At 49.4% G+C, this 14820-nt stretch overlaps 1 protein-coding gene across 2 annotated transcripts in view; it reads right to left on the bottom strand.

The window, feature by feature from the left end:
* Positions 1 to 14820, bottom strand: part of GNAO1 (G protein subunit alpha o1) — an 85025-nt gene that overhangs the window by 27625 nt on the left and 42580 nt on the right. The window contains exon 2 of one of the 2 annotated variants that reach the window (XM_009276759.2): positions 10196 to 10356. In XM_009276759.2, the coding sequence (XP_009275034.1) occupies positions 10196 to 10356 (161 nt within the window). The remainder of the gene's footprint in view (positions 1 to 10195; positions 10357 to 14820) is intronic. The other variant, XM_009276760.2, reaches the window with a different exon arrangement.

The following is a 14820-nucleotide window of genomic DNA, read 5'->3' as shown; positions in this document are numbered from 1 at the left end:
GCAGGGAAAAAAAAGAAAAAGAAAAAAAGATAATAATAGGAAAAGGTCAAAAATCTGCCTCAAGTGTATATCTGACTCATTGTGCTGGCTGGGCTCATGGCTGGCTTGTACGGGAGAGTGGCACATGAGGCAGTAATGCAGCAGCGTCACATTCGGCTGCCTTCGGTTCCCCTGCCCAAATCAATGATCATCTCATCAGCATGTGCGTTGGGAAAAAACAGGTACGAACCCCTTGTCAGGTCTCCAAGAGTGGGAGGAGGCAGGAAGGCCATCCCTGGCACTGACCCAGCCCTGGAGTGGGCCACAGCCAGGCGACGCATCCTCCCCCCTGGTGCTGCCGACTTTGCGGAGCCGGAGGCATCGGGCTGGGGAGCAGCCGTGCCTGCTGCTCTCCACAGGGCTGCTAATGAACCCCCAAGGGAAAGCACAGCCCTTCCCGCCTGCCCAGCCACACTGCCTGCGGCCAAACACCCCTGGTGCTGGGTCTCCTTCGAGACACCCTGTATACACACCATATGCACGGCACCAGCCATGCACAAACACGTGCCCGTGCTGCCAAGTCCCGTCTACGTCTTCTATATTGAGAAAGAAACCCCATATTTCCCCCCTTCCCACCAAAAAAGCAGTAGGAAATCAATGGCTGGGGGTTGAATATTGGCTCAGCGCTTGGCCTGGATAAGCAAGAAACAAAAAGTGGTGTTTGCTACAGGGCTAATTACAGCTATTATATCAATTAGTCTGTGAAATGATCAGTGCCCAGGGCTCTACCTTGCGAATCCTGATTTCGGCAGGACTGTCTTGGCCGAGCGCCAGGACTCTGTTCCCATGGGGCTCACCCTGACACTCCCTGCCATGCTCTGCCCGCCTGCCCAACCCAACGGGCTCCTGCCTTGCTCTGCTGCTGCCTTCGCTGCTCTCGCCACCATGGACGTCAGCGTCTCATAAATAGGAGCGTGTTTATTGTCCCCATTGGGGAACCGAGACAAGGAGCTTCAACCTGCTGACCGACGGGCACCACGGGCTCTTGGGGGGCCCCGGGGAGCTCTGCCTTCCTACCGGGGCCCATGCCACCCTCCCTTCGCGGGCACAGCTCCGGGTGCTTCATCCCTATCATTGCCGAGTCCTGTGATTTTATGGCAAGTGTCACAATGTTTGCTACATTTCTTTTTTTTCTCCCCCTTCATTTTTGTTCTCTCTTAAAGCCTCAGCCCCTCAAGGCTGGATATTAGATGGACTATTTGCTTAAGGAAATAAAAAAGGACTTTCCAGCTCTCCTGTTCACAGACAAAAGGCTTTAAAGTATAAGCCAGAGGGCTTAGGAAGCAGCAGATAAAAGCAATTTTCCAATGGTTGTCTTAATATATATTGAAAAACAGGGGCTTTTTAGCTAAGCTCATGATTGGTTTTGGATTTAACTCCTAACCTTAAACACCTGAGTGCGGGGATGCTGCACTACTCCCCCTCTTCTAGCAGGGGATGCGTGCGCACGTGCACAGGCTGGACCCCAAGAGAGAGCAGGGGGAATGGCAGCAGCTGCACACCTCTAGCGGTCACTCAGATGCTTTTTGGGCTCTCTTGCGCTGTGGGGCCTAATGAATCACACCGCCCTGGCACAGTGCATCCCCTGAGCAGGGGCAGGGTGGGGAACGGGGTGACCGACAGAGGAATCGCACCTCCTGCGGTCAGGGGAGAGGAGCGTCGCGCTGAGAAACCCAGGGCAGGGAAAGGCTGGTGGCCGTGAAAACGTGAAGGAGGTGGAAAGGGAGATAACTGCATCCTGAGAGCATGGAGCTTATCTGCCCTGCCCGGCAGTGCTTGTCCTGGGCTGGAGTGGTTCGTCCTGGGCTGGAGTGGCTCCTCCTGAGCTGGAGTGGCTCCTCCTGAGCTGTTCATCCCATGGCCGGTGGCACGCAGTTCTGCCCGAGAGCTCCTGACGCGCTGCCTCGTGCTCCCTGGAACGCAGCAAAGTCCCTTTGCAACTTTTCCTTCCAAACTGGGATTATTTCTGGGATAGGACCCGTGGAGGGTGGGGGCAGCATCTCCCCATCACACCGTCACCACCGGTGCCTGCAGACCCGTGTGGAAGACAGCTTGCTCCATCCTGGAGCCTGGCTACAAAGAAATTCCCACATTCCTGCCATTCTTTGCCATTTAAGGATTTCAAACGGACAGCAAATACGTCGGGAAACCACGCGCCACCACCGCGCTCGCCTCCCAGCGTCGCAGACGGTGCCAGACCTGACGCCAGTTGTGTGAAGAAGAGCCATGGCACGGTGGTCTCCTGACAGCTTTTCCTGCAGACACACTGCAGAACCACAAGGCTGAGAGCAGCCGGCCAGTCCCCACTTGGCTACATGTGCCGCGGGGGGACAGGGCTCACAGCCCCTGGTGACCGATGAGCCGGATGCCGACTAGCTGTCATAAAGCAGGAATTACCCACGCAGAGGGACATCTGCCTTGCTAGAGCTACCCGATTCCCTAAGGAGCTTCAAACAGCAATAGGATGCCCCGAGAGCCTCGCTGGTAGGAGACACCCCATCTCCTGCCCTCACCCCATATAAGTGATGCTGTTTGTCTTGCAGGGCAGGCTGTGACGGCAGAGCCGCGGGCGCACGGTGTGTCAAACTGCAAGGTGCAGAAAGGGAGAGGGAAGCTTGGGCTCCCTGGCTCTGCAGGAGAGGTGGAGCAGGGGCTGCAGGTTCCCAGGAAAGCCTGGACTCCCCAGCTGTGGAGCTGCATCGCGGCACCGCTGTTCCCCGGTGTGGGAAGGAGGTTGGGGTGAAAGGTGGGAGACCGCAGTGATGGGCGAGCTGCAGGGCACGAGCGCTGCCTGCTGAAAGGCAGAGCTGTCGGGAGAGGGGGGCTGCGGACAGCAGTAGGGGTAGCAGTGAAAAAACAAGCTGAACAGAAAAAAAAAACCCCAACCCCAACCCCAACCCTTGGTGGCAGCCTGCCAGCTCCAGCTGGTTTCGTAAGGATATTTCAGCCTAAAAATACACAAATACTCAGCCAAAAAAAGTCAAATCTTTCTGCACCGAATCTGTCACCCACAGCCCTTCACAAGGCAGGAAGAAATTCCTGTTGGGTCTGTCAGCTGGCGATGAGAACAGATTATCCAGGGTTCAAGACTGCGGTTCAACAGGTTTCCTCGGGGGTGAATGCCCTGTGCTATGTTTATCGGTGGTGCTGGCTGCTCCTCAGCTCTAAGCAAAATGTGAAAAAAGAAGAGATTGTTCCCAAATTCTGGTAGTGTCCCCTCCTCCAGGCAGCGTGAACTACTGCCTGGCTCCTACCCTTTCGGGTGGGAGCTTTGCCAAAAGTGGGACAGCCCTGATTGGTATCGTGGGTCATTAAATAGCAATTTATTTAGTCAAGATTTTACTAATCCCCAGGCCAAAGACAACATTGTTACGATGCGACATGGCAATGAAAAATGGCAGGGAGGTAGCAGATACTGCTATGTCTTTGTCCCCGAGGAATGAACTACCTACGTAACTTCTCTGCTCCTCCTTGCAGTGCAGTCTGTGTTATCTCCTGGGTCTCTTCAGACAGATCTTAGAGATATTTTTTGGGGGTAAAGGAGGATTAGGAGGGGGGAAGTGACAACACTATACCACCGGTTTTTTCCTGCAAGATTCATATCTAAAGAGGTGCTGAGCTTTTAGTGGAGCTGGCTGCAGAATTTGCTATTTCAGATGGAAAGGCAGCGGGCAAAGCGTCGGAGCTCTGGTTCAGCTGGTGAATGCTTTCCTGGATGTTCCCACGTCACTGAGTGCTGCCACAAGCTCCGCTTTAAAGCCCAGCTCTCTAGCTTCTCCTCTTCACAGAAGCAGTTAAATGGGGGGGGGGGGTGATGGCATCTCAGACACCTTCACACAGACCAAGAGGGGATATAGTCCTTCAGAAACCAGGTGTTCACAAGGGACAGGACCTCCTGCTTTTCCTTCTCCTTCATTTTCTTTAGAGTTTGCATGAGCTCCAGCCAGGAAATGTCTTTTGAGACAGTTCCCTCTTTCCCCGATGACCTGCACGTGTGGCTTGGAAAGGGTAAAGGGAAGAGCCTGGCTCTGGGACTAAGCTTCTGAGTGGCCTCTCCTCTGCGGAGAGGCTGTGCCCCAGGAGAGAGCGGGTCTGGTGGAGCTCTCCTCTGCGCTGGCATCTGAGAGGGGCCAAGTGGGGTGGGCATTATAACAAGTGGCAATGTCTTACGATGGAGCTGTGTTATGCAGAGAGTCCTGCAGACCTCTGCTCCCCCTGCTTGTAAGCGAGTTTTCTGGTGAGGAAGCTCAGTCCTCACGCTCTCCTGGCAGTGTTTGGTGGGATGGGAAGGTGAGCATTGCTTAACACCCACCTTCAAGATACCGTGACGTGGTCTCCACCCTGCTTTGGGCCAACAGAGGCAGCCCCTGGAGAGATTGCACCCAATTTTGGTGAAACTGCGTCTCCAGGTGGATGAAGACTGAGGGTGAAATGCTGGAAAACATCCAGCTGATTTCAAAGACAACGTCTTTCCTGTTGTGCCCTTCCTCCAGCTCACTCAGCCCTAGGTGTAGCCATATAACGATAGTGATTCCTTAATTTATGAGAAAAATAATGAAGCCTGAGACCTCTACCAAGCCCAAGCCCTGCTAGGCTCTAACAGGCTGATGCTCAGCCTGCCCCCATCTCCCCCACCTCGCACTTACCAGAAACAGCCCTGGCACCACCACACATCGCAGAGCTGCTCCTCTCTGGAAATCTATTTGCACCTCATTTGTGGGAATTGAGCAAGGCTGGCGATTCCAGTCAACCAGCTCTGGCCTTTATGAGCTGTTTTGTTTTGCTTATTGTAGGAGGAACTTAATTATTCAAAGCTGGTGGGCATGTTTACTTACAGAGGTAAATTAAACCATAAATTCAGACAAATGTATCTACATCTCTGCTTGTGATCTATTTTCCCTTTGTGCTTTATTGGTGCTTGGGCTCCAAGACACACAGGTGGGTTGTTCAATAAACAGTGTAACGCAAGTCATCCCTATTAATTGGATTGTTCCATTTATGCTGCTACTCCTTCCAATTAAATGCAAGGGAGCGCAAGTGACAGGCACAAGTAAGATGGGCGCACAGAAAGCCATATTCTAATGCAAAAGTTGTGATGAGAAAATGGATTCTATGCACCTGATGGGAATATTAATGCAAAACCTTGACCTATAATTTTTCTTTCTTCAGTCTGAAAGAGCTGGCAACAATTGCAGCTCATTAAAATGGGCCATGTCCTGACAGTCGTGCATAATGCCCACATCCCCAAGTCCCATGGTCTAAACGTTTGCCAGCAAGGCAAACATTTAGACCATGGGACTTGCGGGACGTGGGCATTATCATAAAGCTGCATGGTCCTGCATGGCTAGGAACAGGAGAGTGCAGCCAACCCTGAAGACAACTTCTCCCTTTTCAACCCAATGTCATAAGAGAAAGAGCGAGGGGAAAAAAACAAAAGACAAACCCAAAAGTGATGCTTTGGATTGGACCTCTGGAGGTCATCTGGACCATTGCCCTGTTCAAAGTAGGGCCAACTTCAAAGTTAAATTCAGTTTGAAAGTTAGCTCAGGTGGCTCAGTGTTGAGTATTTCCAAGGTTCTGGACCATTGCCCTGTTCAAAGTAGGGCCAACTTCAAAGTTAAATTCAGTTTGAAAGTTAGCTCAGGTGGCTCAGTGTTGAGTATTCAAGGTTGGAGGTGGCTCAGTGTTGAGTATTTCCAAGGTTGGAGATTTTACAGCCTCTCTGGGCAGCCTGTTTCAATGCTGCCTTGTCAGGGCTCAGTCTGGAAGCCGTTCACCACATCATAACAACATCTGGCTCTACTTTCTTAACTGTTCTCTCGATGCAAAGTGTGTGTTGGCATGTGGAATGCAATAAGTATCAGTAGGGAAGGTGATACCATCATGCAAAGACAATTCTTTTGCAAGGAAAAGCGATCAGAAAACAGTCCCACATGAGATAGGGTGAGAAGGAAGGCACTGCACTATTTTATTCTGAGTTTGGTGTCGGTTTTCTATACGGCACTGCCAGAGGAGTTCTTGCAGATGGAGCAACCAAAGTGTTGTCCAGTTTGGGCTTGGTATTTGGCACAGACTTGAGAAGTCAGGGCTGCGGTTAGCTATGGTAGAGCAGCAGACACAATTGCATCTCTCTTTCTCCACTGAGCAGTGAGGTCTGTATCCCTCTCCGGAGGCATCTCTCCCTCCCTTTGCTCCTTACGGAGAGAGCCAAAGGCAACAAGCTTCCTAGCCCTGACACCTCTGATATGTGTGAAGATGGATGGGTTGAACGCAGGCCTAAAATATTTTACATTTTCACAGTAGTTTCACAGCCCTGGCATTATCAAATGATCTTTCAATGTACTTAGAAGCAGGAGGAGAATAACTTGAGATGGATTCTGGCTTTTTTGTGTCTGTGTACTTGCAAACTGTCTCTGCCTACACATCTTGCAAGGCCTGTGCTTCTTTGGATATTCACACAGAAAACCGGTGCTCATGTGGATGCTCTGTCTGCTCCATCCCCCCCTGAAGTTTGGAGGCCGTTCAAAGCAGGTCCCCATCCCTGGGTTGCTACGATCAAACTTGCCCTATGCACTGTACTCCACTGACCAGGCTAGTTAGGAACTCGAGGCTAGGAAACACAGGACAATTTTAAAATCTGAACAAAAGTAGGAGATTAAGGAAACCAGCTGGAAACCTCTATTTTGCTGATTTTGAAAGCAAAATGTGGGTCACAGATGTGCTTCCACAGACAAAAACTGGCTAGAGAAGAAAAAGACATCAGCAGTACCCAGACTCTTTGATGATCAGAGGTAGATTTAGCTCCTAGGCATGGAGACAAGAAAGGAAGAGGAGACGAAGTAGGAATAAAAACATAATCAAGAGATTAGGAATGTGGAACTCAACCCACCCGTAAATTTGCCTTAGGGAATGATGAAAAAATGCAGTAATGAAAAAATATGAAACCAACTGCTACATCTTACTCTCTTCCCTTCTCTTGCTGTCCTTATGGTTTTACTTTTTGCTGTCCAAGACACAGGAGGCCCATTACAGAACCTCCCCTCTTCCTCGGTCATGTTTTTTCTTTGCCAAATGCTGTTTTCTACTGTTCCTTCACAGTAGCTATGAAATCCTTGCTAAGGACAGCCTAACTTTAGAGCCTAAAAGAAGCAAAGCTTTGCAGGGAAGTCCACACCATTAGGCAGGCATGCATGGGAGAGTAGAAAGCAATGCGCTCCTGCCCATCTTTGATAGGAGAGAAGAGCTATTAATCACTTCTTGTTTAGGCTAATACAAAATATTAAATCTATTTTCAGTGAAATTAATGATAGACTAATAAGAGCCATGCTGCTAGCTCTTGCAGGCTGTTGATTAGCCTGTGACTTGGTCTCCCAGGGGCCGTAACAGAAGGCCTGTTGTTCGAGCCATTTAAAAAACCTCAAGGTAAAGCACTGGAACAGCAACGTAGGACAACAGCAGCACTGACTCAGAGAAGCCCAAGAGGTGGTTCCTTAGAAATAGCCAGGCAGTGGAGGGGGGTTTCTGAAAAGCATTCAGGGCATTCAGCGGGTGGTTTCTGGGGTGAAGGGAAATGCCTGGACCACTCCTGAAGGTCCCACCTGTGCTGACCATGACAGGACCTGGTCGCTTGGTGCCTTCGGGCTTTGTGACATGTGCTGAGCAGCCGTGGAGTGCGATCTCTGACTGCTGCAGCAAACTTCCCTCCTGCCAGCGAAACACCAGTCCCTATGGCTTAACACCAAGAGAAGCCTGAAATAAGAGCGATGCTAGTCCAGCTCACTGCCCATCACTGTTTTTCACACTTTGGGGAAATTCAGATTCAGTTTTTGCCTGGAATTTATTTTTCTTAGCCCTAACAAAAACACATTTTGTAGTTGCTAGTGTTTGAAATCCAGTATCAGTGTCAATAAAGATAAGTCCTTTCCCAGCGCGGGGGGAAATAGAAAACTGTCTCAAATCTCTCACTCGTGCAGAAGAAAACAACCCCAAAGCCTTGAAGGATTAAATGAAAAATATGCCTCTCTTCACTGGGACTCCACTGGGCATGAATAAGTGCCAACTGAGCTCTCGCATCACCATCTGGTGTGATGGCACCGGGGCCTAGAGGTGCAGCAGGACATGTTACACTGCCCTGCCCTGTGACAGCATCTCTGCTCCTGGTGACGGAACCACCAGAGGCTCCTAAATGGCAGCAGGTCCATAAATGAGAAAGACTTTGTTATCTTTGGCTTCACCATCTGACCTTGCCCAGAGAAAACAAGTGTCCAGCCACAGCACGATTCACAGCGTGGCTAAGGAGAGAGGCAGCACAGCCCTCCCCTGGCAAGGAGGATGGTGCATTCTCCTCCAGATGCAAGAGATTTTGTTAAAGACACCGAAATTCATTTTGCTGGGCTGCAACCATGCGTTGATATTGCTGTGAATACCACAGCACAGAGCCTCTTCAGTTGATGTCTAGAAACTGCTTGTGGTTTCAGAGCTCTTGCTGATGAATTGCCCAGCAGCTGGTCACATTGGGAGGGCTATGCTTATTATTTTCAACTGCTATCTTGCATGGAAGGAAAATCAAAATACTTTTCCTCAAGGTAATTGGCTCTAAAACAATTGAAGAATTTTCCACAAGGTTGTAATGCAATTAGGACTGGCATTTTATATAATTTATATCTCTAAAGGTATGTTTATGCAATCAAACTCTTCGTTTGTGAAAAAAAAATTGCTGGCAAGAGAAGGCAGATTTTGCTGTTACAGGCAATGAAATATAGATTAAACATGGATGTCCACCTAGTAGTGATGAAAAGGCAGCATAATGTCAGGATCGTCACTGAGATGTAGTCGCTCGTGGTGAGAAGTGGTTGGGTGGGATGCTGTGACACCAACCACACATCTGCAGGTTTCCCATTTGAGTTTTGGTCAATGCCAAGTGATGTGTCATCACTCGCCTTCTGCTGCAGCACCGCAAGAGCAGAAATAATCCTGCGCTCCCTAACTGCCCTGCCAGCTTGGATGGGAGGAGCTGGTCCAGACCGGGGACGATCAGGCCCAAGACACAGAACAAAACCATCAGCCACACCGGTGCTTGGGTTCGTGTTTTGACAGATAACCAGGAAAACCCTAAGCAGAGATGCCAGACAATCCAAATGTGTAATAACAACTCCAGAAGTGCATGAGTCAGGTGGTGAACTTGTTGACAGGGGATATTGTGAAAGCCAAAAGCATGGACGTAGCATTCCCCTGTCACCATTTGGGGAAGCCTCTATTCCCCTGACTACCAAAAGGTCCAAGGGTATAACCGGGGAAATGATCACTCCGTGTTTGCTTTTTCCTTATGCTTATGCTTAACCACGTTCTACTGACTACTGCCCAAGACACAGTACAGGGCCAGGGGACATGTTGCCTGACTGCAACAGCTGCTGCGATTGAAATTACGGGATGAAAAGCTTTAGCCTCCTTGCCTAGGTGGAGGCAAACAGATTGGATGAATTATCATTAGAAATGGGTTTGAACTGAAACTGGGGAGGCACTCAATGTTTCTTCCAAGCCAGAGCAGCCGTTTAATGGGCAGATGTCCTGTCCTTATGACGGGATGAACCAAAGCCATGGATTCAGACAATCACCATTAAAAAAAATCTGGATGTGGTCCCTAACGGTAGAGATACCACCAACTGTATTATAAGAATAACGCAATGCCACTGTAAAAGCAAAGATGTCCCTTACACTTGGTTGTAATCCAGCTGCCTATCAGTACAGTGTATGACTATCAGAAAAGCAAACCCAAGAGCTGTACTGGTATACAAAGCAGGTGATCACACCCTTCTGTTATCTATCAGACAAATGAAGAAGCTGTCAGTCACGTCCAGAGGTTGGTCTGCCTCTGCTCCCTAGATCCGTGTTTGTAGAAACCTACCTTGAGCCGTTTGGGAGCAGTTTGGGAACCCAACCTCGGGGTCATGGACCTGACCCCAGACTGGCCAGAGGGGACACAAATGTTCTGCCTGATCCCTTCTGCCTTGCAGCAGCCTGTGACACAACACGCATCCTAGTCTGTAAGCAGAACTGTGTTCAGATCCACTGCTATGAGGTCATTAACTTTAGTTAAAACTTTAACAAGCCCAAATGCAGCTTCTTAACACAAAAGACTGTGGACAGGGATACTCACTATTGGGCCGAGTCGTTAAGCTGATATTCCCGGGACCGGTTGAAGCATTCTTGGATCCCAGAGTCTGCCCAGAGTCTCATCATAGCTGACAGCAGCTCTGGAGAGAAGGGCTCTGTGTCCTCCATCCGACTTACGACATCGCAGACCATCTTGGCATCAGCCTGCAGAGGAAAGAAACAAGAGGTCACATAGATGCTCAAGGCGGAACTGGGAGTCAGAGATTTCAGAAACAGTTCACCAAACTGTCAGGAGTAAAGAGGCTGCATTTCTCGGGATGGGGCTTTAGGATCCACACTGCATGATCCAGCAGAAAGGGCAAAAGGAGGGTAGAGGAAGGAAGCCACAAGGAAAGAGGTTATTTGTGGAATCCACCTCACGTCAACAAATATTTCTATTCAGCAGACAAACCAGTCGGCACTACGTATGTGTGGAGCTTCTTGGGAACAGAAGGAAATTCATATATGTACAAGTATATTTTAAATTGTTAGCAAAGTGACGCATATCCTGCAACAATATGTGTTTTAACTGAGTGTGTAACCTTGCAGAAGTAGGGGCCGTTTGTATCAGAAAGGACAGCAGAAAGGCTCCTGAAACAATTTTTTTCAGATGCTGGTTTATTGCTTTTCCTGAATTCTTGTTCTTTGCTAGGAGTCCCTGCTACAGGGGCTAATTCATGTTAACACAGACCACCTTGGCTGGCTGTCATGTGTCGTGACTCAGAGGGAGAGGAATCTCCCGCGGTTAAGGAGTATGGCAGTGAGGGCAGGGCCAGCTGGCCGTTTTCGAATGGAATCTTTTTTGGTGAGAAAAATGTGATTCGCTGGAACAGCAACTTTTCCTGGAGAATAGTGTTCTGACACAACTTGGGTCCAGAAGATGTCTTAGATTTAGGATGGGAATGTCTAGACAGCCTTGGAGTAGCTGAGTTCAACCCTACTGTAATAGTCCACAGTGGCTGATGCTTCACTCATTTGCGAAGCAGGACACCCAAATTCATGACCCCCCTCTGCTTGCTTTGCAGTAAGTGGATCTCCCACACACACCCCGAGACTCTTGAAACCCCAGGGGTGTTGGCTAATCTGCAGAGTTTTTCTTTCAATGCTTTGAAAATTTTGGAAAAGTCTCATATTTCTACCAGCTGAAACAAAACCAATTATTGCTATAATTAATCGGAAAAGAGGAGTTCTTATTCCTTAAGTGTGCTTACAGCAAACTAGTGAAGACAGCCTCCTTGTTTTATTACCTTTTCTCTTGCCTGCTAGATCGAACCCATTCTTGGACAAACGCAGGTGGAAGTCTTCGCCTTCCAGGGTGTTTGGTCTAAATCAGCAAACGCTGACGAGAAACACGAGTCTCGCAAAGGGGTGTGCAGGCAGTGCCCATGCTTTGCTGTCACTGTCCCGTGGACAAACAACCCCTGTCCATCACAGCGACCCGTCTCATGAGCACAAAGCCACCCGCAGTTGGGCGTGCAGCGCCTGGGGAGCCTGCGCATCGCCTGCTGGAGGAGCTCCTACATCCTTCCTGGGTCTGTCCCGTTCCTCTGCCCTGCCAGGTGCTGCTGATGCTCCTGTCCGATGCTCAGATTTAGCAGCTATGATGGGAACAGCCCAACTGCTGAATGGGTTGCTCTCCCCGGGTACCGCCTGAGCACTGGTGACAAGGTGTTACAGTTTTTGTGGCAAAGCAAGCAGATTATTTCTTAGGCCATGGGTACAATTAGAAGCGGAGGAGCACCAATGTTGAAGAGCACCGCAATAACCTAAATGGGTGGGAACGACAAGGCGTATGACATGGCCTGCACAGCCAGGGTCAAAACTCCTCTGCAGCCTCTCTTTATTGAACACTGAAATTGTTGAAAAATCCCAGGGCACCAAGGTGCTAGCACTGGAGACCGGAGCTGCTGGAGATTTCAACGCTCAGAGAAAGAGACTCAAGCCCCCTGAACATCCAGGCTTTACAGGCTGAAGAAGTTCCAGTACTGTATGGAGATACCATCTCATAAAACTTAATGGGGTGGAGTCTCTATGCTTTGAAGACTTTATGAACATAAAGTCTTTCTCGCAGAATACTTAACTTAATATTTTAATGCCCAGGAATCCTCCCAGCCTTCTGTACAGACTCTGCTCATTTTAGAAAAATAGTATTGGTGACTCACACCTCAAAGCCAAGACAAACGAAGAACCTTGAAGAATTCAGTTAATTTCAAAAGCTTGTTTTCTGCCCGGGAGTGCTTCGTGAGCTCAGTGAATATTCATAATTCATCAGTACGGTTTGCCTGCCCTGCTGAAGCTGTAATTCTGCTCTTTTCATGGACTCTGAATAACACAAAACCTGCTAATGGCCAGTCTGCTCGGGGCTGCAGTCTGGCATGGCCCCGTTATTTGTGCATGGGTGGTGCAGAAAAAGTATCCATGCTTTCAGTCAGGTAGGAAGGAGGTCTTTCATATGTTATCTTGACTACTGGGGGGGGGATTATAGGTGTAACTCACAGATCTGTCCATCTGTCTGTGATGGCAAAGCACATTTGAAGCTCTCCAGCTGTTATGGGCAGGGTCTGGGCTGCTTCTGAGCTTTGTGGATTTAACTGCAGGTTGCTTTCTCCAAAGCACCAGAGGGAATGGCACGGTCGTCATATTTTCTGTGCTGGGAAATAGCTGCCTCACCTTTTCCACTACTGAGACTTGTGGCAGTCCCCTGTGATTTAAGACCCAGTGCAAGAGGGTCTGAGCAGAAGACATAGATGAACAGCGATGACAGGGCAGAATGGGAGTGACCAGGGACAGGCATCTCTGGCTGCGGTTATCAGGTCTGCTTGGGCCAGAAGCAGGGCTGAGCTCGTAGGGCAGGGGATTATTTTCGTACATGCTCCTCTGCAGTCACCGGAGGTCCCTTTTGGGGGTGGGAGAGGTTGCCCTCCCACAGTGTGGGCAGCTGCCTGCAGGGCAGACCGAGAGTCGACATGCTGGAGCAGGGGAACAGCTCATAGGAAAGTTTATTGCTCCTGCTGAACGGTAATAAAAAGATTCCAGACTTAGTTTTATTTTGCAGACTGAACCATTGAACTCTCGATTTTATAGACCCAGAAAAAGCAGGTGAAATGAGTATTTTTAAAAATACTCTTCCCCCCTGCCAAGGATGAAGCCCCTCTGTCAAGGAGCCATCCAGGAGTTCAGGCATTTGTTAGATGATTTAACGAGCAATTAAGGATCCAAGAAGAGAAGATACCCCTTTCTTTTCTCACTCTCCAGGTTTCATCTCAAGCTGGGAATGACATTAAAATCTCCAGCCCCCCCTGGGCCCAGCAGGTAGATTTTTAAATACTGCCTGATTGACTTTTCCCTTCCCGCCTCCCCCGGGTCTGGCGCTCCCGCTTTTCCCGAGGTGAGAGGAGCTGAGCCTCCTGCCACGCTCTGCCTCTGTACTGAAGCCAGCAATTAAATAAAGCAAAACAAAACAGACCAACCAGCCCCCCCACCCCTCTGCCTTGCAGTTCCCATCCGACAGGGTTTTCGTTAATGACTATCACGGTGGTATTTCAGCTACTTCAGGAGCTAAAAATAAGCAGCGCTCTGCCCCTGGGATTGCTGGAAGAAGGCACAAAATGGTGCAGGGCTGCTTCCTCCATTGCTGCCTCTGCCTCTCCCCAGCTGCTGTCTCCCGTCCCCTTGGTACAAGCTAGCTAGGAGGAGGGCAAGGGGTTGGGCTGGTCTCCTTCAGGCTGGTTCTTATCTGGTAGGAGCATCCCAGCCCATCCCTGCAGCTTTCCCACGCGTCCCGCTGCCACTTCGCAATGGCTTGCATTTTCCATAGCAGGTCAAACCCTAACCCCCGAGCTGATTGCCTTTGGGTTGTTTGTTACCAAGAGTGGGATTTGTTCAGCTCTGTGTCACTCTTGAATGCTGAATGTATTCACCTACAGCGGGAGAATTGGAGCTGGCTGGCTGGGCTTGGCTTGGGGAAACAGCTGAGCTCGGAACCCCGGGGATGGTAAATTATACATCCAGGCTTTAGCCATCAAGCTAAAAGACCAAATAACCCTTTGTTAAAGAACAAACCTCCATGCCAGTCGGGGAATGGAGAGGGCTCTGTAGGGCCAGGGCAGGGTGGGGTTTTATATAACAGTGAAATCCATAGGCAGATGTGAACAAGCAGCTTGTAAACTTAGCGGGAAGTCAGCGTGTCTCCTTTCTAACCCTGGGTTGTGTGTCTACCTTTGCACCAGACACATGGTATAAATCCAGTTCATAAGGGGATCTGTTTTCTCACTAACCTGGACATAACCGCAGTTATTTAATTGTCTCCCATATGTCACTGTCACCAAGCACACAGGCTGTGCTCAGCAAGCAAACTTGTGACTTTGCTTGCAACAGCCACATAGCCCAATTAATTTGTTACCTTGCTGGAAGGGAGAGGGGCTCTTCCTAGCAGCCTGACATTACTGGCAGTCATGTTTGTCTCTGCAAGCTAGTTATTTTTCATCATGCAGATATAGATCACCTCTAATTATTTGTTCCTCCCCACCAGCCATGATCTGTGCCCGTGAAGGTATAAAATCATAGAATCATAGAATCATTAAGGTTGGAAAAGACCTCTAAGATCATCGAGTCCAACCATCGACCCAA

This window comes from Aptenodytes forsteri, unplaced genomic scaffold (genome assembly GCF_000699145.1).
Source record: "Aptenodytes forsteri isolate BGI_AS27 unplaced genomic scaffold, ASM69914v1 Scaffold33, whole genome shotgun sequence".
Classification (NCBI taxonomy): domain Eukaryota; kingdom Metazoa; phylum Chordata; class Aves; order Sphenisciformes; family Spheniscidae; genus Aptenodytes; species Aptenodytes forsteri.
Note: the sequence above shows the minus strand (reverse complement) of the source record. Positions and strands in the feature narration are given on the sequence as shown.